At 59.4% G+C, this 25,543-nt stretch overlaps 1 protein-coding gene across 1 annotated transcript in view; it reads left to right on the forward strand.

Annotated features, from left to right (window-relative positions):
* The first annotated feature begins 3,109 nt into the window (after window positions 1-3,109).
* Window positions 3,110-25,543, forward strand: part of ADAMTS13 (ADAM metallopeptidase with thrombospondin type 1 motif 13) — a 33,611-nt gene continuing 11,177 nt past the window's right edge. Inside the window, exons 1-19 of the mRNA XM_061434121.1 lie at window positions 3,110-3,431; window positions 3,753-3,819; window positions 8,845-9,020; window positions 11,270-11,353; window positions 11,866-11,990; window positions 12,111-12,257; window positions 14,492-14,638; window positions 14,916-15,078; window positions 15,846-15,950; window positions 16,667-16,818; window positions 16,904-16,967; window positions 19,293-19,422; window positions 19,880-20,028; window positions 20,356-20,476; window positions 20,921-21,001; window positions 21,867-22,048; window positions 23,980-24,115; window positions 24,199-24,328; window positions 24,835-25,017. Of these exons, the coding sequence (XP_061290105.1) occupies window positions 3,339-3,431; window positions 3,753-3,819; window positions 8,845-9,020; window positions 11,270-11,353; window positions 11,866-11,990; window positions 12,111-12,257; window positions 14,492-14,638; window positions 14,916-15,078; window positions 15,846-15,950; window positions 16,667-16,818; window positions 16,904-16,967; window positions 19,293-19,422; window positions 19,880-20,028; window positions 20,356-20,476; window positions 20,921-21,001; window positions 21,867-22,048; window positions 23,980-24,115; window positions 24,199-24,328; window positions 24,835-25,017 (2,435 nt within the window). The 5' untranslated portion in view covers window positions 3,110-3,338. The remainder of the gene's footprint in view (window positions 3,432-3,752; window positions 3,820-8,844; window positions 9,021-11,269; window positions 11,354-11,865; window positions 11,991-12,110; window positions 12,258-14,491; window positions 14,639-14,915; window positions 15,079-15,845; window positions 15,951-16,666; window positions 16,819-16,903; window positions 16,968-19,292; window positions 19,423-19,879; window positions 20,029-20,355; window positions 20,477-20,920; window positions 21,002-21,866; window positions 22,049-23,979; window positions 24,116-24,198; window positions 24,329-24,834; window positions 25,018-25,543) is intronic.

Here is a 25,543-nt window from a genome sequence, read left to right on the forward strand (position 1 = left end):
TGTTCCTTTTGCTGGCTGAGTAATATTCCACTGTGTACATATCCACAGCTTCCTTGTCCATCCATCTGTCCGTGGGCATGGAGCTTGCTTCCGTGTTCTAGCTGTTGGAAATAGTGCTGCAATGAGATACATGTGTGTTTTTAATCTTAGTTTTTTGAACGTTGAATTTCAAGTCAGCTTTTTCACTCTCCTCATTCACCCTCATCAACAGGTCCCTCAGTTCCTCGTAATTTTCTGCTGTTAGAGTGCTGTCATCTGCATACCTGAGGTTCTTGATGTTTCTCCTGGCAACCTTGATTCCAGGTTGTGACTCATACAACCCAGCATTTTCCATGATGTAGTGGAGGTGGTGGGATTCCAGTTGAGCTATTCCAAACCCTGAAAGGTGATGCTGTGAAAGTGCTGCACTCAATATGCCAGCACATTTGGAAAACTCAGCAGTGGTCACAGGACTGGAAAAGCTCAGTTTTCATTCCAATCCCCAAAAAAAGGCAATGCCAAAGAATGCTCAGACTACCGCACAATTGCACTCATCTCACACGCTAGTAAAGTAATGCTCAAAATTCTCCAAGCCAGGCTTCAGCAATATGTGAACCATGAACTTCCAGATGTTCAAGCTGGTTTTAGAAAAGACAGAGGAACCAGAGACCAAATCGCCAACATCCGCTGGATCATCGAAAAAGCAAGAGAGTTCCAGAAAAACCTCTATTTCTGCTTTATTGACTATGCCAAAGCCTTTGACTGTGTGGATCACAATAAACTGTGGGAAATTCTGAAAGAGGTGGGAATACCAGACCACCTGACCTGCCTCTTGAGAAACCTGTATGTAGGTCAGGAAGCAACAGTTAGAACTGGACATGGAACAACAGACTGGTTCCAAATAGGAAAAGGAGTGTGTCAAGGTTGTATATTGTCACCCTGCTTATTTAACTTATATGCAGAGCACATCATGAGAAATGCTGGGCTGGATGAAACACAAGCTGGAATCAAGGTTGCTGGGAGAAGTATCAATAACCTCAGATATGTAGATGACACCACCCTTATGACAGAAAGTGAAGAAGAACTAAAAAGCCTCTTGATTAAAGTGAAAGAGGAGAGTGAAAAAGTTGGCTTAAAGCTCAACATTCAGAAAACTAAGATCGTGGCATCCAGTCCCATCACTTCCTGGCAAACAGATGGGGAAACAGTGGAAACAGTGTCAAACTTTATTTTTTGGGCTTCAAAATCACTGAAGATGGTGACTGCAGCCATGAAATTAAAAGATGCTTGTTCCTTGGAAGGAAAGTTATGAGCAACCTAGATAGAATATTGAAAAGCAGAGACATTACTTTGTCAACAAAGGTCCGTCTAGTCAAGGCTATGGTTTTTCCAGTAGTCATGTATGGATGTGAGAGTTGGACTAAAGAAAGCTGAGCACCAAAGAATTGATGCTTTTGAACTGTGGTGTTGGAGAAGACTCTTGAGAGTCCCTTGGACTGCAAGGAGATGCAACCAGTCCATCCTAAAGGAGATCAGTCCTGAGTGTTCATTGGAAGGACTGATGTTGAAGCTAAAGTCCAATCCTTTGGCCATCTGATGTTAAGAACTGACTCATTTGAAAAGACCCTGATTCTGGGAAAGATTGAAGATGGGAGGAGAAGGGGACGACAGAGCATGAGATGGTTGGATGGCATCATGACTCAACGGACATGAGTTTAAGTAAACTCCGGGAGTTGGTGATGGACAGGGAGGCCTGGCGTGCTGCAGTCATGGGATTGCAAAGAGTCGGACACAACTGAGCCACTGAACTGAAGACCTTTTTTATATAGTTCTTCTGTGTATTCTTGTCACGTCTTCTTAATCTCTTCTGCTTTTGTTAGGTCCTTGCTGTTTCTGTCCTTTATTGTGTCCATCTTTGCATGAAATGTCCCCTTGGTATCTCTCATTTTCTTGAGGAGATCTCTAGTCTTTCCGTTTCTACCGTTTTCTTTCATTACTTTGCATTGTTCACTTAGGAAGACTTTCTCATCTCTCCTTGCTCTTCTCTGGAACTCTGCATTCATTTGGATAGATCTTTCCCTTTCTCCTTTGTCTTTTGCTTCTCTTTTCTCAGCTAATTGTCAGACATCCCAGGACAACTACTTTGCCTTCTTGCATTTACTTTCACCCTTACACCAGAAGAAGAAAAAAAAAAAATTCCATTGTTTATCTGAAAGTCAAATTCCACTGCTGTCCTGACTTTTTCTTCTAAATGTGGCACCCCTCTTGGGGGCAGGGGTATTTAGATGGCGCCATGAAGAAGGTGATGTTTGGGCTGAAACTGGACTGTGAAGACCCAGGGTGAGAGGGAGGGACAGAACCCTGGAAGTGTCTGAGGGATGGAAGGCAAGCTGGGGTGGTGGTAGCTAAAGGTCTGTGAGCACAGGGGGCGGGCTAGGGAGGCAGGCAGGGGGCTGACAGGGGCCAGATCGCGAATCACAAGGCCTGGAGGCTCAGTGGACATGCCATCCTAAGGGCAGAGCTGGGGCGTGAGGACATCGGATGGGAGTGGAGAGGGAGAGCCAAGGGGCCAGGTGGGGAGCTCAGTCCAGATCCCAGCCCAGGTTGATGAGATGGCTGGATGAGCATGGGTTGTCAGTTTGGGTCTCAGAAGCGCTGCCAGAGGTGGAGTCGGGCATGAACACCACCCACTGGGGTGGGATGCCCGTGGCAGATAAAAGGCAGAGGCTCAGACCGCTACTGACATCTGTAAGGGGAAGTGGACCAGCCCAGATGGACGGGCAGGTGCCTCCAGCGTAATGGGACTCGAAGCGGGTTGAGGTGGGCATGGACCAGGGGGGACCCCTCCCTCGTTAGCCTCCTGCTGGGGAAGGCCTCCTGGAGGCGGGATGGAGTGGGGCACACGTCCCTGAGAACCTCCCAGCAAACGGAGGGGACCAGGGAGCCTGGGACGCTGAGTGTGCCCGGTGCCCCCAGCCCAGTGCTGTGAGTGCCCGCCGGGTACAGACACAGGCCAGGCAGTGGCCGAGAGGGAGGGAATGAGGTGATGATGGGAGTGCAGGGATAGGTCCCGGAAAGCAGGGTGTCCCTGGGTTTCATCTCCCCGTGTGTGACCACTGGGAGATGAATCCCACCCCTCCCCAATCCCCAACCCCAGCCCCGGGCTCCCAGGGGCAGGCTGGGTGGCAGTCCTCTGAGTCAGAGCCAGCCCCGCGCACGGCCAGGAGGAGCCAGCAGGCCGCCCAGTCCCCCAGCGCCTGCCCTAGGAGGAAGCGCCCGAGAGTAAACCCAGCCTCCTGGTCCAGCCCCGCGGCCCGCCTGCCGGCACTCCAGGATTCCTGCAGATCATCACAGGCAGCATGGCTCCCTCTGCACAGGGGAGAGGCGTGCGGGGGACCCTCACTTCTGCGCTCTTCTTCCTGAGCTGCTGGGCACTCCCTGATCCCCCGCAGGTGGGTGGGCCCATGGGGCCGCGGTGCTGGGGAACCTGGGAGCTGGGAATCCAGACTCTTCTGGGGCTCAGGGCTGGGTTCCCTGGGGGGCGAGGGGGCGCCCAACAGCGTTTGCCCAGAGGGGGAGGAAGTCTGAACTCGGGGTTCAGGGGAAAAGTGGGCTCCCTGGAGATGGAGTTGGCCTCAGTGCTGCACACCCGATGGTGAGGGCAGATGCCGTCCCCCCACCCCGCTCTGTCCAGGGCCCCTCTCTCGCCCCTCGGCCTGCCCCCCCCCACCCCGTGTCTCCTCACTCCTCAGCGCTGTCTCTCTGTCTCACAGCAGTTTCTGCAGGCCCTGGAGCCAGCGGACGTGACCTCTTACTTTGGCCCTGATGCTGTCTTTGAAGGTACACGTCCTGGTGGGCCCCCTTGCAAGGGGGGTTTCTCAGAGCCCACGGGGGTCTGGGGAGGCAGGGGTGTCTCACCATTGAGTCAGGGGGCCTGGCTTTTTGGAGGCTCTGCTGGGAGGAAGTCAGAGGTGCCGCTGTCGCTCTTAATTAATTCTGGTCCTCTCTGCCAAGTTGATAAAGACTGGTCCGGGTGTTCCAGGCGAGCTGGGGTTCTGACCCTGGGAGTCTCCTCGGTATCTCGCTCAAGGCAATGGTCACTCATTAGCTGGTCTCTCCCGGCCCGGCGCCTCGCCTGGGCCGACCAGCTCAGGAAGTCTTGTGGGTTTCTGGCCAGGATGTAAACATTTATGTTTTCTGTGAGAAGCAAGACGGGCACTGGGTCGCGCTCCGGCCAGAGCCTCTTCCCGCTGTTCCTGGGCCACCTCTGTGGGCCTCTCTGTGGTGCCAGCCCCCTTTCCGACGAGGACCACTGGGGACTTTGATCTAGAGCTGGTAGGGGCCAGGGGCAGGGCAAGCAGAGAGTGAGGGGTGTCCCACTCGTGACTGCTCTGGGGTCGGGGTCAGGTGCATGGGGCCGGGCTTGTGGGCCAGCGGGGACCCCCAAGAGGACCCGGAGGGCTGAGCAGGGGTGAGCACGGGGCCTCCTGTCTCCCGTGGTGCCCCCGTTCGATGTGGCCCCCCTGGCCTGCGCCTGTGAGGACAAGGATGAGGCCGGGCCGTGCAGGGCCCCATGCTGCTCCCTGGCAGCCCTGGGCTGGCTCTTCTCCTTCCACTTCCAGCCTGAGCTGGGCCTGCTGGCTGCCTCCTTCGCCAGCGAGCGCGCAGTCAGTGCCTCCCTGCGGCTGCTGAGGGGGCCTCCCCACCCCTGCTTCACAGGAGGCTGGGCCCTGCTGCCCCCGGACACAGCAGCCAGGCTCACCTACGGCTCGGGCCTCATGGTGAGTGGGCGCCCGGGCTGGCTGGGGGGACACCATGGGGCAGATGTGTCCCCCAGCCCCCAGATGCGAGAGCAAGACCGCTTGGATCTTTGCCAGACTCTGACGCAGTGAGGGCCTGCTCCTTGGAGGCTCAGAGGAGTCGCTGAGTTCCCTAGGGCCACCCAGCTAGCAGGGGCAGAGCTGAGTGCAGGCCCGGGGCGTGGGGACGGGAAGAGGGTGGGCTTTGCAGTCAGAGCTGAGCTCGGGCTCAGCTGCACCCCTTCATCCAGCTGACCCAGGGCCGGCCCCTCGGCTGACCTGTGCTGTCCCTGAGGCGCGGTGAAGGCGGCCCCGGCCTCCTGGGGGCTGTGGGGACTGGCGTCACGTGTCGTCACGCGGTGTCACCCAGTGAGCAGAGCCATTTATGTCATTACAACCCCCCGCCCCCCGCCCCCTGCCGCCAGGTTCCCAGGTTGGGCCGTCCAGCCCGGGCCGAGACAGGGCACTCGCGGTCCACCTGGTGACAGGCAGCACTGTCCATTAGCGCAGGCCTAGCGCGGCCCTTGAGAACCCCTACATCCTTGTCTGTGGTCTTCACCAGGCCCTGCAATCTGGGGGCTGAAGCCTGAGCACGTGATGGGGAACGGGAAGCCGGCCGTGGGAGCTGGCGGCAGGTGGCAGTCAGTGGGTGCAGCCCCAGAGGGCATGGGTCCCCTGCTGTCTCCCACAGTTGGGCTCTTGGGCCTTGGACTCGGGGAGGAGTCCTGGGAGAGACCCAGGGCCTGTCCGTGCCTGGTGCTGTGATGGCCCACGGAGGCCCTTCCCTGCACAGGGGGAAGGGCTGGTAGACCAGATGGCTCTCTGTCCTTCAGGAGGGTGACATCTTGGTGGGTGCAGACAGGTTCTACATCCAGCCATTGAAGAGGCAGCACCGGGCACTGGCGCATCCCTGGGGGGTGCACAGCCCCACCTGACCCACAGGCCCACCCCTGGGGCCCCCACCGTTCCAGGTACAGCTCCTGGGAGGGGTAGGGGGCTGTGGGCAGGGACGGCTCTGGGGGAGGGCCCAGCTCTCCTGATGCCTGGGGCCATGCAGAACAGCCGAGCTCCTCGAGCCGCCTTCGTGAGCATGCAGGGTGTGCCAGCCCACGGGGCAGGCCGGGGGGCACATGGCCACCAGCTGTGCCCTCAGACTGTCTGCTCAGACATGCAGACCTCCCGCCTCTGAACAGCCATTCACTGTCTACAAAGCACGTTCACTGACGTGGGCCTTGGAGCCTTGGGCCCTAGGTCAGAGGTCGCTGAGAGTTCCCATGCAGCAGATGGGAACCCAGGGGCCCAAAGATGAGCCGTGCCCGTTGCAAGCCTGCGCAAGGACTCCTGGGCACAGCCAGGGTGGGAGTCGGCCCTGTCGCCTGCAGGCCTGCTCATGCCTTCCCCAGGCTGCGTCTGCTGCAAGCACGGTGGGGCCCTGGGCTTTTCTTACCATCCTGGGGCGACGTCGTTCTCCAGTGTGCCCACAGTGGGGCTTTGGGGTAGCCAGAGGATGTAAACTCCACACAGTAGCTGACTTCTGGGCCTTGCACTGCCCTGCATGCCTAGCCAGCCCAGAGGGTGGAATGAAGTATCTCCACCTGAGACAGCCATCCTCCCAAGACCTGGCCACCTCTCTCCTGTGAGCCAGGCGAGCCGTCTGTTCTAAAAGTCATGGTGTGAGTGACATGCGAGAGCTTGGCACCTCCCACTCCCCACCCGAGGAGGGCAGAGATGTCCTACTCAGGTGGTGGCTGTCCGAGGGCTCAAAACCACGGGCGCTGAGAAGCCAGCTCCAGGAGGGCCAGCGTGGAACTGCTCGCTCAACACCGAAAACAAGCTTATAGTTAGGAAAGGAGCAGAGGGGACGAGTAGATTAGGAGTTTGGGATTAACATATGCACACTGCTGCTGCTGCTAAGTTGCTTCAGTCGTGTCCGACTCTGTGTGGCCCCATAGACGGCAGCCCACCAGGCTCCCCCGTCCCTGGGATTCTCCAGGCAAGAACACTGGAGTGGGTTGCCATTTCCTTCTCCAATGCATGAAAGTGAAAAGTGAAAGTGAAGTCGCTCAGTGGTACCGGACTCTTAGTGACCCCATGGACTGCAGCCCACCAGGCTCTGCCATCCATGGGATTTTCCAGGCAAGAGTACTGGAGTGGGGTGCCATATACACACTACTAGATATGAAAAGGAGTCCGTCAGGGCTGTATATTGTCACCCTACTTATTTAATTTATATGCAGAGTACATCCTTTAGGCTGGAGGAAGCACAAGCTGGAATCAAGATTGCTGGGAGAAATATCAATACCCTCAGATATGCAGATGACACCACCCTTATGGCAGAAAGTGAAGAGGAACTAAAAAGCCTCTTGATGAAAGTGAAAGTGGAGAGTAAAAAAGTTGGCTTAAAGCTCAACATTCAGAAAACTAAGATCATGCCATCTGGTCCCAACACTTTGTGGCAAATAGATGGGGAAAGAGTGGAAGCAGTGTCAGACTTTATTTTTTGGGGCTCCAAAATCACTGCAGATGGTGACTGCAGCCATGAAATTAAAAGACGCTTACTACTTGGAAGGAAAGTTATGACCAACCTAGATAGCATATTGAAAAGCAGAGACATTACTTTGCCAACAAAGGTCCATCTAGTCAAGGCTATGGTTTTTCCAGTGGTCATGTATGGATGTGAGAATTGGACTGTGAAGAAAGCTGAGCACCGAAGAACTGACGTTTTTGAACTGTGGTGTTGGAGAAGACTCTTGAGAGTCCCTTGGACTGCAAGGAGATCCAACCAGTCCCTTCTGAAGGAGATCAGCCCTGGGTGTTCTTTGAAGGAATGATGCTAAAGCTGAAACTCCAATACTTTGGCCACCTCGTGTGAAGAGTTGACTCATTGGAAAAGCCTCTGATGCTGGGAGGGATTGGGGGCAGGAGGAGAAGGGGACGACAGAGGATGAGATGGCTGGATGGCATCACTGACTCGATGGACGTGAGTCTGGGTGAACTCTGGCAGTTGGTGATGGACAGGGAGGCTTGGCGTGCTGCGATTCATGGGGTCACAAAGAGTTGGACACGACTGAGCGACTGAACTGAACTGAACTGATCTATGAAATGGTACAGTGGTGAAGAATCTGCCCGTCAGCGCAGGAGATACAAGAGATTTGGGTTCTATGTATTGGTCGGGAAGATCTCCTGGAGGAGGAAATGGCAACTCACTCCAGTATTCTTGCCTGGAAAATCTCATGGACAGAGGAGCCAGGCAGGCTACAGTCTGCGGGGTTGCAAAGAGTCAGACACGACTGAATACACACACACACACACACACAATAGATGAACAAGGTCCTACTTATAGCACAGGGAACTCTACTCAACTGCTAACTTTTTTTATAATAACCTAAAAGGGAAAAGAACCTGAAAAAGAGTGCACATACGTGTGTGTGTTTATATAAGGGCTTCCAGGTGGCAGAGTGGTAAGAAATCCTCCTGCCAAGCAGGACACTCCAGTTCGATCACTGGGTCGGGAAGATCCCCTGGAGAAGGGTATAGCAACCCTCTCCTGTGTTCTTGCCTGGAGAATCCCATGGACAGAGGAGCCTGGCAGGCTACAGTCCATGGGGCTGCAGAGTCAGACATGACTTAACAACTGAACACACACACACACGCACGCGTGTGCACACACACACACACGTATGCACACACGCGTGCACATACACGTATGCACACGTATGCACACACACGCACACACGCCTAACTGCGTCACCGTGCTGTGCATCTGAAACTGACACATTGTAAGTTACTATACATCAGTTAATTAACTAAATAAATGCTTAGCAGATTAATAATTAGAAAAGAACTAGCAAACGGCTCTCTCAGTCTCCCTGTGCCAGAGGCAGTTCCCTGCAAGGAAGCTGAGGCTGGGGCCCGCCAACTACCCCCTCCCCACAGTGGATGGCATGGGGGGCTTCCCACCACCGCGTGTCCAAGCCCACGAGCACAGGGGATGGTGAGGCCTGGCCATGCGGGCCCTGACGTCAGCCGACCCGGTGGCCAGAGCCCCGTTTCACCCGCTTTGCAGGACCCCGGCTCTCAGCCCTGCCCGCTCCCTCACCAGGCCGCCCCCCTGCCCCTCGCCTCCGGAGACGGGCCGCCGGGCATGTCCTGCACCTGGAGCTGCTGGTGGCCGTGGGTCCTGACGTCCACCGGGCCCACGGGGAGGAGACGGAGCGCTACGTGCTCACCAACCTCAACATGGTGAGAGCGGGCCGGGGCAGCGGGCTCTGTGGGCAGTGTGGACCGGGGGCGGGCTCGGGGGTCTGGGGGCGGCGGCGGTCCTTGGAGGCCACCGCTGGCCCGTCCTTGGGAGCCTGTGGACACAGCTCCCCGTACCCGGGGCTTGCGCACAGCATCAGTGGGCTCGCTTATCTGGTGGGTTGAACTCAGTGTAAGCCTGAGGCTGGGGTCACATTTGAGGCTCAGGGTCCTGGGGTGGGGAGAGATGCGATCTGTTCTTATCCCCCACTCAACTGGGGAGTGCAACCCCCAGCTTCTTGCTCCTGGGTCCCTGTGCTCCGGACCCGCAAGCCTGGCCGCTCCCCCAATGTCCCTTTGACCTGGGGGCCCCTCAGCTCACACTGGCTTGTAGTGGGCTCCCCCACACTGGGCTCTCTCGGCGCCCTTCTTGCCGGCACCCCCATGTTGGAGGGGCTCCCCCTTACTTGACTTCTGGGGTAACAGCGGGGGCAGGACGCACAGTTCCAACTGATTATTATCTCAGAGACAAAGACGCAGCACAGACACAGGCGGCCCCAAAGCTGGTGATCGCGCTCCCACTGGAGCCGGGCCACACCAGAGCGCATTCGCTTGTAAATACACAGAGACACATGTGTCCTAGGCAGCCAGGTAAGTTTCCACAAACCTTGGGAAAGCAATGCCCCTGCTGGCAGCACCAGGGCCTGAGCTGCTCCCCTGGTGAGTGGACCCTGGAGTCGGGGCAGCGTCAGAAGGTGGGGTCCTTGGCATCACCTTGTTCCCAGCGTCAGGTGTGCCCAGCTATCTTGGAGAAAAGGAAGGTCCCAATCCCTGGAGAAGCTGGCTCAAGTCCAGGACAAGCCATCTTGGGTTTCCAGCTCCCAGCCCCCAAGAAGGAAAATATTCCCTCTAAGTCACTTGAAAGCTCTTGTTTCCAAGCTTTGGGGGTGCCTCTACGTCTAATATACTGAAATTTGATCATCAAACCACGCTCCCTCTGGCCATTCAACGTGTTTTATGAGGCCCAGCGATGGTCAGGTAGTACCGCAGACTGGTTCCTTCCCAGGGGGTGCCGGTTGTGGTAACGGCCCGCGTCACAGCCGGGCACCCACCGTGTGCCGGCTGCATTGTTGCTAAGTCTGCCAACAGCCATGGAAGTCTTTCTCTCCCTCTTACAGAGGAGGGAACTGGGGCCCTGAGGTTAGTTAACAGGATCCTGAGGACACAGGTAGGTAGGGGGAGAGCCTGGCTCAGACTCAGGTAAGCCGAGGCCAGCGGCGGCCACATCCTCTGCCAGATGCCACGTCTCTAGAGGACAAGCTCACGTGAACAACCGCTGTGCAAGGTGACAGCCTTGCTGGCATCTTGGCAGATGCACTGGAAGAGCGGGAGCCGGGTGCAGGAGTGCTCAGTTGCTCAGTTGTGCCCAACTCTTTGCGACCCCATGGACTGTAGCCCACTAGGCTCCTCTGCCCATGGAATTTTCCTGGCAAGCATACTGGAGTGGGTTGCCATTTCCTCCTCCAGGGGATCTTCTCCACCCAGGGATCAAACCTGCGTCTCTTGTGTCTCCTGCGTTGGCAAGTGGATTCTTTACCACTAGTACCACATGGGAAGCCCGGGAACCTGGAGGGGAGCCTTCTCATTGGGGTGCCCAGGGAGGATACACAGGCCACGGGGAGGAGGTCCTCAGCTGCCTTGTGGAGATGAGCAGAGATAAGAGAGGTATTGGACGGAGATGAGAATGGACAGGGAGGCTCCAGGCCGAGAGGAGTGAAAGTGAAGTCGCTCAGTCGTTCCAACTCTTTGCAACCCCATGGACTATAGCCTGCCAGGCACCTCTGGCCATGGGATTTTCCAGGCAAGAATACTGGAGTGGGTAGCCATTTCCTTCTTCAGGAGATCTTCCCAACCCCAGGAGCGACCTGGGTCTCTTATTGCAGGCAGACTCTTTACCATCTCAGCCACCAGGGAAGCCCGTGTTTGAAAGGAACGTTCTAGATGGATGGCAGTTATTTGCATCCTGTTGTTTCAAGGGTTCTCTGTGTTGGCTGGCCTTCCTGAGCCGTGAGCAAAGGGAGGGCCGGAGGACCGACTGTCTCTATGGCTGGCTTCCAGCTGGAGGACTAGCACCTCAGGTTCCCCCCAGGCTGATGGAGCATCCTCTCCAGGCACCCCGCCCCCACCCCTGGATCCCTGACGTCAGCCGCGGCCGCCCTCATGTGTCACCTCTCCTGCCCACCCTTCCACAGGGGTCAGAGCTGCTGAGGGACCCATCCCTGGGGGCTCAGTTCCGAGTTCACCTGGTGAAGATGGTCATCCTGACCCAGCCTGAGGTAGGTGCTGAGCCGGGAGCCCAGTCCCTGGTAAACCTGTTTCTGCAGTCTTTAACCTCTGTCCATAAGATCTGCTGGAGAAGGGATGGGCTGCCCACTCCAGTGTTCTTGGGCTTCCCTGGTGGCTCAGCTGGTAAAGAATCTGCCTGCAATGCAGGAGACCTGGGTTTGATCCCTGGGTTGGAAAGATTCCCCCGGAGAAGGGAAAGGCCACTCACTCCAGTATTCTGGCCTGGAGAATCCCATGGACTGTATTGTCCATGGGGTCGCAGAGAGTCAGACACCGCCGAGCGACTTGCACTTCACTTCTCCAGCGGGTGCACAGCAGGGGTGATGTCTTCCTGCCTGCCAGCCCTGGCCCTGAGCTCCAGCTCTGCCCTGCTGAGCCCCAGGCCCCTCCTCTGTGCCCTGGGATGGTAGTAGCGTTGCCATGAGGACTGAGGCTGCAGCAGCAGTCAGCACCCTGCTTGAGGTGGAGCCCCTAAAAGTGTGCTCTGTTGCCGGCCTCCCAGGATGCTCCAGAGATCACAGCTAACATCACCGCGTCGCTGCTGAGCGTCTGTGAATGGAGCAGGACAGTGAACCCCGAGGACGACACGGACCCCGGGCATGCTGACCTGGTCCTGTACATCACCAGGTAGCCAAGCCCCCGCAGGCATGCCAACCTGCCCGGGAGCTTCTCCCGTTCTCTGCCAAGGTGGCCCGCTGGCGGGCAGGCACCTCAGTGCCCCCCGGGTGTCTGTTCTCTCTTCCTGAGGTTTGACCTGGAATTGCCCGATGGTAACCGGCAGGTTCGGGGGGTCACCCAGCTGGGGGGCGCCTGCTCCTCCTCCTGGAGCTGCCTTATCACTGAGGATACTGGCTTTGACCTGGGGCTCACCATCGCCCATGAGATTGGGCACAGGTAAGGGGCCCCATGCCCTGGCCCCAAGCTCCAGGCAAGGACATGACCTGGGGAGGAGAGGTCATGGCTGGTGGGGGTATCAGGAAGAGCCAGGTGGGAGGGGCCTCTACTCCTGACCCAGTGGACTCGGGAGGGTGAGGGGCAAGGGCTTGGAAATCTGATACTTCTTTATTACCTAATAATTAAAACATTTTCCCCCCCCAAAATATAAGCAAAACAAACTTAGGAGTTAAAAAGTGATTATTGTAGGAAATTCGTGTAAAGGAAAACAAGGCTGTAAAAATCACCCCAAATCCCACCACTTGGAGAAAACATCCATCTTTTCTTTACACACGCACACACATCATTTTCATCCACAAAATTGGGATTATGCTGTACGTTGGTTAACTGCCTTTAAAAAATTTTTTTCCACGTAACCATTTTTTTAATTAATTATCTTCGGCTGCACTGGGTCTTCATGGGTCCTCTCGGGCTTTCTCTAGTTTCTACGAGTGGGGGCTCCGCTCTAGGAGTGGCGTGCGGGCTTCTTGCTGTGGCGGCTTCTTGCTGCGGAGCGCCCACTCCGGGGGTCCTGGGCTTCAGTAGCTGTGGTGCACGGGCTTAGTTGCTCCGAGGCGCGGGGGATCTTCCTGGACCAGGGGCTGAACCTATGTCCCCTGCACCAGCAGGCGGATTTCTAGTCGCTGGACCACCAGGGAAGCCAAGTTAACCTTTTTATGTAAGAATATTTCCCAAACGTTTCTCTCAAATGTTCTTTTACAATATATGTTGATTTTTTTTTTTTTTTTTGGTATGCACGTATTTTACTCAATCCATTCCCCAGTGTTAGACTTAGGTTATTTTCAGACTTTTCCTCGTATGACTGTTACACGCTCTTTGGGCAACTCTGTGCTCCTCTGTCAGAGAAGGCAATGGCACCCCACTCCAGTACTCTTGCCTGGAGAATCCCATGGACGGAGGAGCCTGGTGGGCTGCAGTCCATGGGGGTCGCTAAGACTCGGACACAACGGAGCGACTTCACTCTCACTTTTCACTGTCACGCATTGGAGAAGGCAGTGGCAACCCACTCCAGTGTTCTTGCCTGGAGAGTCCCAGGGACGGGGAAGCCTGGTGGGCACCGTCTGTGGGGCCGCACAGGGTCAGACACGACTGAGCGACTTCACTCTCACTTTTCACTTTCACGCACTGGAGAAGGCGATGGCAGCCCACTCCAGTGTTCTTGCCTGGAGAGTCCCAGGGACAGGGGAGCCTGGCGGGCTGCTGTCTGTGGGGCCGCGCAGAGTTGGACACGACTGAAGGGGAGCCTGGGGGCCGCCGTGCATGGGGTCGCTGAGTCAGACACGACTGAGCGACGCAGCAGCAGCGCGCTCCTCTGTATTGTCTACCAAGAGTGGGGGGCGTCTTGCTTTTTTGATTTTTAGTCTTTTCATTATGAAAGCAAATACCTGCTTCCTATGAAAATTCAAATAGTACCGGAGACTCCTAAAGTGGAAAGTGAGTGCCTAACTTCCTCACCCACCAGCCCCCAGCTCCCACATGCTGCCTGTTAGCCTCCTGCCAGCGTGGAGGAGTTCCCATCCCCGCCCCACCCCAGGACAAGGCTGGGCTCCTACCCACAGCCGCCACTTTTACCCCAGTTCTCTGCATCTCTGCCTGACTTCTCCCCCAGCCCAGCCATCACAATTCCTCCATCTATCTTTTTTGTAAAAAATATTTATTTATTCATTTATTTAGTTGCACGGGCTCTTAGGTGCCCCCCACCCCCCACCATGTGTAACCTCAGTTCCCCTGTGCTGGGAACCAACCCTCCACTGCATTGGAAAATGAATAATTCTCAACCACTGGACTGCTAGGGCAGTCCCTCCTCCATCTATCTTGTTGGGAGAAACAAACAGGAATTGAAAACCGTTGCCTTCCATTGGGAGCAGAAACCCTGGCCAGAGGCCCACCTTTCCACTTCTCCAGAATGCAGTGTTTTTCCTGTGTTCACCCCACCGATGCACCCCAGGTCAAGAAGGCAAACAGCACCAGGGCCTCAACGGCCCTCCCTGGAGCGCCGTCCTCCCAGATTTCAAACCCCGCGAAGAGTGTGGCCGGCACGTTTCTAAAGCCTTTAGATGTGTATCGGCTAAAAGAGGCCAGAGCCACCTGGGCGACGAGCGCTGGGCCGAGGGAGTCGAGGGTGGGTGGGTTACCCAGGGTCAACGCCGCCCTCAGAGCCGCCGCCTCCGCAGCTTCGGCCTGGAGCACGATGGCGTGCCGGGCAGCGGCTGCGGGCCCAGCGGCCACGTGATGGCCTCGGACGGCGCGGCGCCCGCCCTCGCCCTTGGGGGCCCGGCGTGGTCCCCCTGCAGCCGCCGGCAGCTGCTGAGTCTGCTCAGGTAGCCGCGCCCCCGCCCCGCCCCTCCCTACGCCCGCATCTGGCTCCGCGCGCCCCGCTCCTCCGCCCCGGCCCAGCCCTCCAGCGGCCCTCCGCTCGTGTCCGCTCCCGTCGCGGCCCCAGTCCACCTCTCCTTGGGCTCGCGGCCCGTCTCGGGGGGCACCCCTCCATCTCGGCCTTGCTCGCCCTCACCTCCGGTGCCCACCCGTCCATCCCGCTCCCTCCCGGGGTCCCCCACCCGGGGTCCACCCCCGGCCTGAACCGCGGCCTTGTCGCAGCGCAGGACGGGCGCGCTGCTTGTGGGACCCTCCGGGGCCGCTGTCCGGGCCCGCGGGGCAGCCTCCCGAGGTGCAGCCCGGCCTCTACTACGGCGCAGACGAGCAGTGCCGCGTCGCCTTCGGCCCCACGGCGGTCGCCTGCACCTTCCGCGGGGAGCACCTGGTGAGTCCGGCCGTGGGGGACGCGCCCCGCCACCCGCCCCTCCGCACCAGGGCCTCCCTCTGCCCGCTCATGCCCCCACCGCCCTTCTCCGCCCTCCTGCCCACTGGCCCAGACCCTCAGATGCCTCTGGAAATTCTCAATTTCTGAACAAGGGCCCTTAGGTTTTCCTTCTGAGGAAGCCCCACAAATTATGTAGAGCTGCCTCTGATAGAGCCCCTGAGCCCATGGACCTTGATCCTGCACAGGTGGTTACCAACAGCTTCCAACCCTATGGGAGCTGGAGGGCTTCCTGGAGGAAGTGACCTCCAAGCCCAAAGTGCAGTGGGAGGGGAGCTGGGGGAGGCAGGTACCCTAAAGACAGACTTCCTCCCTGGGCTGCAGAGGACTTGCAGGCACTTTTGCCTCTGTGAGCCCCTTCCTGCTTACAAAATACTTGGAATTACGCTTAATGTTTTCATAAAATATGTGATATTACAGGTGTTGTTATAAACACAAGTATATTAATGCTATATATTAGGACATTCTATTTGATCTAAAAGACCATCTTTTTTTTCTTCCAATTTTAAAAGAAATGAAGACACTTTTGTGGGCCCTGGCCACAGTTCCTGTTCCCGATAAAGGGGTCAGCCAGGCCCCCCTCTCCGTGCTCTACTGCCCAGGGTGCTGGCTGTGTCACTGTCCTGTGGTCTGGGAGGGACAGGTACAGCTGGGCACTGACCCCACGGGCCCTGGGGGCCCCTCAGCTGGCCATCTGTCCCCCCTCTTAGGACATGTGCCAGGCTCTCTCCTGCCACACAGACCCCCTGGACCCAAGCAGCTGTAGCCGCCTGCTTATTCCTCTCCTGGATGGGACAGAGTGTGGCGTGGGGAAGGTCAGTGGGGAGTCAGCAGGGCATGTGCGTGCATGTGTGTGTGTGTGTGTGGACACACACATGCGTACTCACACGTGCTCACCCAGACCTGCACCCTGCAGCCCTCCTCCTGGGGTGGGAGACAGCAGGACCTCAGTAAAAGGGGGCAGAGGGCCCTGGCGCTGTCCTGGGTGTGCTGTTCAGGAGAGGTAGGCAGCCCAGTGCTTGCCCCGCCCCCTCTGCAGGTGGCTTTATTCCAGGCTTATGGGACCCTCGCAATTCTGCTGGAGCAGGCGGGGGTCCAGGGTCCCCCTCTTGACCTCCTCACTGCCCCCAGAGAGCGCAGTGTACTTGGGGATGCCTGCTCCCGGGCCCGGTGTGGTGGCCTGTGGACAGGGGTGTGTTGTCAGTGGCCTCTCGCTGGGAGGGGCAGGGCTTCTCATGACCGCTCGGCCATGGGCCTCCGTGTGCCCTGCCCTGGTCACCTGTCCTGCGGCTCCCCAGCGTGTCCCTTCTGCCTTGTGTGGCCAGAACCTTCCTGCAGTCCCTGCACTGTGAGCAGGTGTCGGCTGTCCTGTTTAGCATTGGTGGAGGTTGCAAGCGTGTGTGTGTGTGTGTGTGTGTGTGTGTGTGTGTGTATGGGGGTTACCCTGTGCGTGCGGGCATGCCCTGGGTGTGGGTGCCTGTGGGTGTGGGGGGCCCTGGGTGCAGAACACGGTCCCATCCGTCTCTTGCAGTGGTGCTCCAAGGGTCACTGCCGCTCGCTGGCGGAGCTGGCCCCCGTGGGGGTGGTGCACGGGCACTGGTCTGGCTGGGGGCCCGCCAGTCCTTGCTCCCGCTCCTGTGGAGGTGGCGTGATTACCAGGAGACGGCGGTGCAACAACCCCAGGTACTGCGTGGAGGTGGCCGCTCCGTGCTCCCTGGCTCGGGGCCCTGGGTTCCCTCTCACCCCGTCGTCTTGTGGGCATTTTCAGACCTGCCTTTGGGGGACGCACGTGCGTAGGTTCTGACCTCCAGGCCGAGATGTGCAACACCCAGGTAGGCCTGCTTCCCTGGGCAGGGGAGGGGCTGCGGTCAGAGGTGGCACTGGCCTGGAGGAGCCCAAGGGTCAGGATGGCTGTGATCTGTGGTTCACACGGGGCACTTTCAAGAGCAAAAGTGGTTTTATTGATACCTTCCCCTTATAGCTCAGTTGGTAAAGAATCTGCCTGCAATGCAGGAGAGCCCGGTTTGATTCCTGGGTTGGGAAGATCCGCTGAGAAGGGATAGGCTACCCACTCCAGCATTCTTGGGCTTCCCTTGTGGCTCAGCTGATAAAGAATCTGCCTGCAATGCGGCAGACCTGGGTTTGATCCCTGGGTTGGGAAGATCCCATGGAGGAGGGCATGGCAACCCACTCCAGTACTCTGGCCTGGAGAATTCCATGGACTGTATAGTCCATGGGGTCGCAAAGGGTCAGACACGACTGAGTGACTTTCACTTTCTGGACCACAGCACACAGCCCAGGCCTGTCCGACCACTGAAAGCAGCCCCCGCCCCCAGAGTGTCCCCCTCCTTACCCGGATGGCACTGCCCTGCACTGAGAACACCTCTCCTTCCCACAGCCAAGCCGGATACGGGGAGAGCATGGGTGATTTGTTTTAGTTATGAGTTCAGGTGACTTTGACACCCATAACGTCAACCATGTGAAATTCTGCGGTTCAGTGTTATCTCGCACCTTCACAGCACCGTGCGACCACCACCTTTTTCTGGTTCCAAACGGTTCCCGTCACCCCAGAGCAAACCCCAGCTCATTAAACAGCCACTCCCCTGCCGCCTCCCCCCGGTCCCTGCCGGTCACCAATCCACTTTCTAGCTCTGGGGGTTTACCTGCGCTGGACATCTCATCTAAGGGGAATCATACTGCGTGTGGCTTTCTGCATCTGGCGTCTTCCACTCGGCGCGTGGTATTTTCATGTGTAGCATGCCTTAGAACTCCACTCCTTCTCGTGGCTGAATAATGCTCCACGGGATGGAATATTATCCAGTAATCTTCCACGGGACCGCATTTTGCTCGCGCCTTCATCCGTGGTCCATTTGTTGATACATTTGGGCTGTTTCTGTCTTCGGTTGTTGCGAATAGCACTGCTACGAGTGTGTGTGTACGTGGCCTTATTTGAGCACCAGGCTTTCACTCTTTGGGGTGTACACCTAAAAGCCAAATTGCTGGATCACACAGTAGTTCTACATTTAACTCCTTGAGAACCTCCAAGCCATTTCCCACGGCAGCTGAACTGTTTGGCCTTCCCACCAGGAATGTGCGAGGGTTCCGACGTCTCCACATCCCCTCCAGCACTTACTTGTGTTTCCCACGAGGCCATCATAGAGGGTGTGGAGAGACTCCCCTGGCCTTGACTTAAGATCTGCACGTGGTGAGACCTTCCCTGCCCGCCTTTCCCAGGCGGACTCAGCAGGCCCACTCCGATTGTTTTCCTCAGACTCCAGTGCAGAGCAGGCCAGGACGCAGCCCGCCTCAGCACCAGCTTCTCCTGCAAAGGCCCTTTGCTCTTGACTCCTGTGACTTTTCCAATACTGATACCTGCACAGACATAGTTCAGTTCAGTTCAGTTGCTCAGTTGTGTCCAACTCTTGCGACCCCTTGGACTGCAGCACGCCAGGCCTCCCTGTCCATCACCAACTCCCAGAGTTCACTCAGACTCATCTCCATTGAGTCAGTGATGCCATCCAACCATCTCATCCTCTGTCTCCCCTCCTCCTTCAATCTTTCCCAGCATCAGGGTCTTTTCCAATGAGTCAGCTCTTTGCATTAGGTGGCCAAAGTATTGGAGTTTCACTTCAACATCAGTCCTTCCAATGAACACCCAGGACTGATCTCCTTTAGGATGGACTGGTTGAATCTCCTTGCAGTCCAAGGGACTCTCAAGAGTCTTCTCCAACACCACAGTTCAAAAGCATCAATTCTTTGGTGCTCACCTTTCTTTATAGTCCAACTCTCACATCCATACATGACCGCTGGAAAAACCACAGCTCTGGCTAGACGTAGCACAGATGTAGTGGATCCACATAAACGGGGCCTCCCTTCTGCTGAGCTCTCTGCCTGGCTTTCTTTCCTCTTCGTTGCCTGGGGCAGGCCCTGCCCTGTGTCCTCTCAGACTCTTGTAGAATCCTCCTGTCAGCAGAGGAAGGTTCTCGACACCGCACTCTCCAGAGCAGGGAACTGAGGTGCAGCCAGGAGCCAGGCTCAAACCCGAGTTTTCATCTTCCTGCTGCAGGGGCCCTTGCTGTCTCCCGGGGGTGAGGGTTCCCTCCCCGAGCCCCCTGCCCTGGCCCCTCCTGTGCCCGTCCTCCACCTCCTCCATCCAGGCCTGCGAGAAGACCCAGCTGGAGTTCATGTCTGAGCAGTGTGCGCAGACGGACAGCGAGCCCCTGCGCCTCTCCCCAGGGGGCAGCACCGCCTTCTACCGCTGGGGGACCGCAGAGCAGTACAGCGAAGGTGGGCCCAGGTTGGGGGGCCAGGCCCAAGACCCTGGGCGGGGAGCGTCACTAGGGGAGGCCCGGCATCACTCTGATGCTGTTTCGAGCAGGCTCAGGCTCTGTGTCTCACCGAGCATCCCACCCGCCCCGGCTCAGCCCCTTGCCGGCAGGTCAGCCCTGACCTCTCCTCCCGGAGTCTCCATCTCCCGTCTGTCAAACGGAGATAGGAGGCGTAGCGTGATGCTGGAAAAGCACTCGGCTCACAAGTCGGCCCACTCATCACATGGTGATGTGATTACTGCCTCGGGAGGCGGGGCAGGTGGGAAGTAAAACCCGCGCCGACCCCAAATGCAAAGAGCCCAGTGAGATGGCGCTTGGGGGTCAGTGAGAGCCCACTTGGATCCAGCTTCGCAGAGTCTCTGTCCCCGGCTCCCTGCACCCTCCCTCCGGGCTCCTTGTCTTTTGCTTCTCCCCAGGGAACGCCCTGTGCAGACACGTGTGCCGGGCCGTCGGCGAGAGTTTCATGGTGCGGCGTGGGGACCGTTTCCTGGACGGCACGCGCTGTGTGCCGGGCGACCCTCAGGAGGACGGGGCCCTGAGGCTGTGCGTGTCAGGCAGCTGCAGGGTAGGCGTGTGTGCGCGGTGGAGTGCCCTTCTACCCTCTGTGGCCCCGAGGGTTCTCCCCAGAGAAACCAGGGCATGAAGGGGCCTTCGAGGGGGTCAAGTCTGGGGGTGCAGCCCCCACGAAGCTGCAGCAGAGTCTGTGCTGGGTGATGCTGGGGAACAGGTCGAGCTTGGAGTCAAGAGCCTTGCCGTGACCTGGGGCAGGTTATGTAAGCTCACCTCCTACACCAGAAACGGCAGAAACAGCCAGTCTGGTTGTGTGAACCTCAAAGGCCAGCCCTGTCCGCAGACACCGCCGGGGTCTCACCTGCCACTCTCCTCTGCACAGACGTTTGGCTGTGATGGCAGGATGGACTCCGGGCAGGTGCGGGACGTGTGCCAGGTGTGCGGCGGGGACAACAGCACGTGCCAGCCACAGAGCGGCTCCTTCACGGCCGGAAGGGCCAGAGGTAGGGCCTCCCTGGGGCGAAGCCCGGCTCCCCCCAGCCTCCAGGAGAGCGCGCCAGCCCAGAGCCCGGTGCCCGCTGCCTAGGTGGTGGGGCTGCGTGCTGTCTTGGTCCTCGGCCCTCCCAGTGGGTCTCAGCCTCCCCAGGAGGCTCAGGTCGCTGATGAGGTGGCCCATCACTCACGGTTGCTCTCAGCACCTGTGACGCAGAAGAACACAGACGTGGGATGGCTGAGGTGGGCTGTTCTCGCCTCTCCTGCTGGAGGCATCTGAGCATGAGGGATGCTATGCTTGGAAAATCCTTGACTTTGATCTATTTATGTAAGAAGTCAGGTCTCTTGCAAAGTCGGTCGAGGAGCTAAGTCCCACCTCCCTCTGGCGCCAACACTTCCTCCCTCTGACTGTGACCTAAGCGACCTGAGACCACCCCTCCTCTGCTTCCTCCTAGAGTACGTCACGTTCCTGACCATCACCCCCAACCTCACCAGCATCTACATCATCAACCGCAGGCCTCTCTTCACACACCTGGGTGAGCTGGCCAGACCGAGAAGTCTGAGGGCACAGCCCCGAGGTGTCCTCCCTTCCGATGCCACCTGCAAGTTTGAGGGTCCCTCAAATGCCCTCAGTTGGGGGATTCACCAGGTGGACCCCCAGAACTCTGAGAGCTGTTAAACTCGCGGTTACGGCTTATTACAAGGGGGCAGCCAAAGGAAGAGATGCTTAGGGTGGTGTCAGGGAGGGCTCGGTGTCAGGGAGGGCTCGGTGTCCAGCCTCGAGAGCAACCACACATGCAGTGTGCTGCCAACCCTGGGAGCTCTCCTGAGCTCAGTGCCCGGGTGTCATGGGGACTTCCTTATGTCGATGAGGTTGACGGACTGATTGATCGCTGCCCGGACCATTCCGATCTCAGTCTCCAGCTTGGCTGAGGCTTGGTGACTCAAAGCCCCCACCCTAAATCACATATTTGACCTTTCACCCTAAACAAAGACGGATCAGGTCAGGCACAGGGCGCTGGTCAGACCCGTCTCTGGGGAAGGCCGACCTCTCTACACCGTGGGTGCCCTTTGAATCTGGGTTGGGGTGCTCACCCTGAGGTCCTTGTGCCTGCCCTTGGTGAGGGAGCAGGTCCACAGTGCTCCCTGGGCTCCGGGAAGAGGCACAGAGTAACGGTGTGGGGAAGCCTCCGTCGGTCAGACACCCTGTGCGTGGGGCGCCAGAAAGGTCTGCTCCCGGGAGAGCGGGGGGCCCTGGGGCGGGCGTGGCAGGTGAAGCCCTGGACGGTGCATCCTGCCGGCACATTTGTCCCCTCTCCCTAACAGGGCCGTCTGTGGGAGGGGGAGGTTCTGGCTCCCAGGGTGGGGGGCCCTGCAGTGCTGACGGCCCCTCGCCCACAGCGGTGAGGGTGCGTGGCCGCTACGTCGTGGCCGGAAACGGGAGCGCGTCTGCCAGCACCAGCTACCCCTCCCTCCTGGAGGACAACCGCGTGGAGTACAGGGTCACCCTGAGCGAGGACCGGCTGCCCCGCCGGGAGGAGATCCGCATCCGGGGCCCCACCCGGGACGACATGGAGATCCAGGTGACCACAGGGCCTCTGCCGGGGTCGGCCTGTCCATCAGCTCAGACCCACACGTGCTGCTTCAGCAGCCACTGCAGGGCTGGGGTCCCACTCAGAGCCCACCGGAGCCCCTGGAGTCCTGAGAGCGGCTCAGAGGGAGAGCCCTGCAGAGGGACCGGGGGCTTCCAGGAAGGGGCCTTGTGGCTGAGGCTGCGGGCAAGCAGGGCGGGGAGAGTCTTGGGGGACCAGGGCCTGCAGTGGAGAGGCGCTCAGGGGCGGGGAGCAAGGGGGCCCTCCGGTGAGGAGGCTGCTGGAGGCCTGGGCAGACCTTGAGGGGCCTTGCTGGCCGCGTGAGGGGTTTGAGCTCCCTCCTGGGGGCCTGGGGAGCTGCTGGGGGTCCCTGTGCAGGTGCAGTGGGGGTTGGGCTGTGTCAGACCCGCCGACGGAGGCCGTGGGCCTCTAGACAGCTGGGGGGGCCGGGCCGACGCCCGGGTTAGAGGCCCCCGTGCGGTCTGTCGTCCCAACAGGAGGAGCAGAATCAGCCTAAGACACAGGGGCCAAGAGCCCGGTTAGGGGCTCAGCCCAGGGTTCAGCCCTGGCTCCACAGAAACTTGGGGCGGATGCTTAACCTTTCCAAGCCTCGGTTTCCCCCATCTGCGAAACAAAACTAAGCACACCGAGATAAAGTGATTGTGAAGATTTGTCTATTTTTCCCCCAAAATCCTGCACAGTAGGCGCTTGGCCGAGCGTCGGCACCCCCCACGTGCACGTGGATAGCAGTCCTACCTCCTGGGGTCACGGGCAGGCCCGGGAGTGGACGCGAGCGTGCGCTAGGCAGTGTTGGCCGCAGGCCCCGCCCGGGGCAGCTCGGCGTGGGTGTGGGTCTTGCTGTCTCTCTGGGGCGGACGGAGCCCAGGCTGTGTCTGTGCGGGTCCTTCCCGCTGGGACCTGGCCTGCGAGCAGCCCGTGTGTGCTTTGCTGAGGAAGGTGCTTATGGGGCTGGACAGAAAGCAGTGGAGGGTGAAGTAGCCCCGGAGAACCTCTGGGGGTGGGCCGAGTGTCGACGGCCCCTGACTTGGTCTAGCAGCCCACCCCCTGCTCCCACAGCTGGGGAGGCAGCGGGGCTCCCCCCAGAAGGCCAGGCCAGAGCGAGCCCCCGGGGAGCGGTTAACCCCTTCCCTGCCTCCCCATGTGGCCTGCCTAGCTCAGCCCCCTCCCCACCCCAGGAGCCTACTTCCAAACGCTGGCTGTCGAGCAGTTCTCTTGGCATCCTTTGCAGCGCGGATAGAAACACAGATTCCCAGGCCCTGTTCAGGGCCTCTGACCCAGGACCTGCTGGTGACAGTGGGGGGTGGTGTGTGTGCCGAGAACACGCTCATTAGCAGAGGGCTGTGACGGGTGGGGGCAGGTGCTGGGACCAGGAGCCTCCTCCTGGCCTCTGCCCACCAGGCTGGCCCCTCCTGGGACCTAGGGACCTTTCTGCAGTACAGACAGCCCAGTCTCCCTGCTGGACCCTCTTCTTTAACCCGCTGTGTCCTCAGGGCTGAGCCCAGGCTGCCAGGCCCCCTCCAGAGCCCCAGATGCGGCCCGTCCCTGCCCTTCCCGCGGCCTCACTCATGCTGCAGAAGCCAGAGCTGTGGGCTTCTCACCCCGGGCTGGGCCTGGAAGGCCCCTTCCGTGGCCTCCTCCAGCTGTCCACCCTGCTCAGCCTCCTCGGGGCCCTTTTCTGTGCTCCCTGGCCCCCTGTGCACACCCGTTGCTGTGCCTGGCTGCAGCCCACCCTCCCCCAGCCACCATGAGCTCCCGGAGCCGGGGGCAGTGTCCTGGGTGCTACGTGTGGCTTGAGCTCAGCATCAGCGGCGGCTTGCTGAGGGAAAGAACGTAAGCGGGAGGAGGGCAGGGCGGGAGGCTTCCTGAAGGAGGCGGCCGTGACAGCCCCCCTCTCCTGGCAGGTTTACAGGCGCTACGGCGAGGAGTACGGCAGCCCCGCCCGCCCCGACATCACCTTCACCTACTTCCAGCCGGAGCAGCGGCAGGCCTGGGCATGGGCCCCGGTGCAGGGGCCCTGCTCCGTGAGCTGCGGGGCAGGTGGGGCCCAGGGCGGGGCTCGCCTGGAAGCCTGGCATGCCGCCCGCCCCGTGGAGGTGGCCCAGCCCCCTGTTCCCCTCCAGGGCTGCGCCAGGTGACCTACAGCTGTCGGGACCAGTCCAGGAGCGAGTGGGTGGAGGCTGCCCGCTGTGCAGGGAGCCGGCCCCCCGCGGCGTGGTCAGAGACCTGCACCCCCGGGCCCTGCCCCCCGCAGTGAGTGCTGGCCGTGGCCCGCCTGGGGGTGGGGTGGCTCAGGGGCCCTCGCAGCACAGCTGGCAGGGTCTGGGCGAGTCCTTGATCGGCCCTGGCAGTGTCCCCAGGTGGCAGGTGAAGACACCGAGACTCGGGCAGACCCGAGTGGCTGGTCAGCTTGGTGTGACCTGCTGCCCCCGTCTATGGGTAGCTCGCTCCCGCTCTGAGCTCAGGCGCCCACTGCTCGGGGAGAGGACCGCCCTGCCTGCGAGAGTTGTGGTATTGGCTTGGGGAGGGACCACAGCCCAGTGGGAGCACGATGCTAGGAGCAAGGTGGTCCGTGTTGAGTGGGGGGAGGGGGCAGCCAGCCGCTGGCGCTTTCAAACAGATGTCCTTAGGCTCAGGTGCGGCTCAGGGACACCTGGAGAGCGTCTAGGTCCCTGAAGGGACCCTGAGCCCTGCCCTGGCCAGGGAAGTGATCTGACGGGTCAGACGGATCTGTTCTGATGCCCTGTTCCTCTCCTCAGCTGGGAGGCTGGAGACTTCGGCCCCTGCAGCGCCTCGTGTGGGGGTGGCCTGCGGGAGCGAGAGGTGCGCTGCGTGGAGGCCTGGGGCGGCCTGCTGAGGACCGTTCCCCGCTCCCGGTGCAGAGCGCTGGCCCCGCAGCCGGCGGCCGTGGACACCTGCAATTCCCAGCCCTGCCCCCAGAGGTGAGCACGGGGTGGGCAGGGCCCCCCAAGGCCAGATCCGGGCAGAGCCTCCCTGGCGGGGCTCGTCCCTGCACTGAGCCCTTCCCTTTTGGGGTGTCCCCTCTTCCCGAGGCCTCTGGCCAGCCCCTGCCACCCTCCCACCCAGGAGGCCCTGGACTGGCCAGTCCCCTCTCTTTGAACTTTTTTTCGAACTCGTGAGGACAGAGCAAACCCACAGATGTCCAGCCACAGACGTCACTCTGTCACTGCCGTTGTCCACCCTGCAGCGTTCCAGCTGACAGAGACTTACCAGTCTGATTTGCCGCTAGCCGTCTGGGGCACCCAAGCCAGTCCCCTCCCTCTCTGGGTCCCAGATTTGTCACCTGGGCAGCGGGGAGGGGGGTGGCCTGGGCGCTGGTGGTCCGCGGGTGGCCCCGCATGCCGTGTGACCGTGGCAGACACAGCAGTCACTGCTCTCTCCTGCTGAGGGCTGAGCCTGCCCTGGGATCCTCTCCACACAGCACTCCAGGCCGCCTCTAGCTCTCAG

This window comes from Bos javanicus, chromosome 11, assembly GCF_032452875.1.
Source record: "Bos javanicus breed banteng chromosome 11, ARS-OSU_banteng_1.0, whole genome shotgun sequence".
Classification (NCBI taxonomy): domain Eukaryota; kingdom Metazoa; phylum Chordata; class Mammalia; order Artiodactyla; family Bovidae; genus Bos; species Bos javanicus.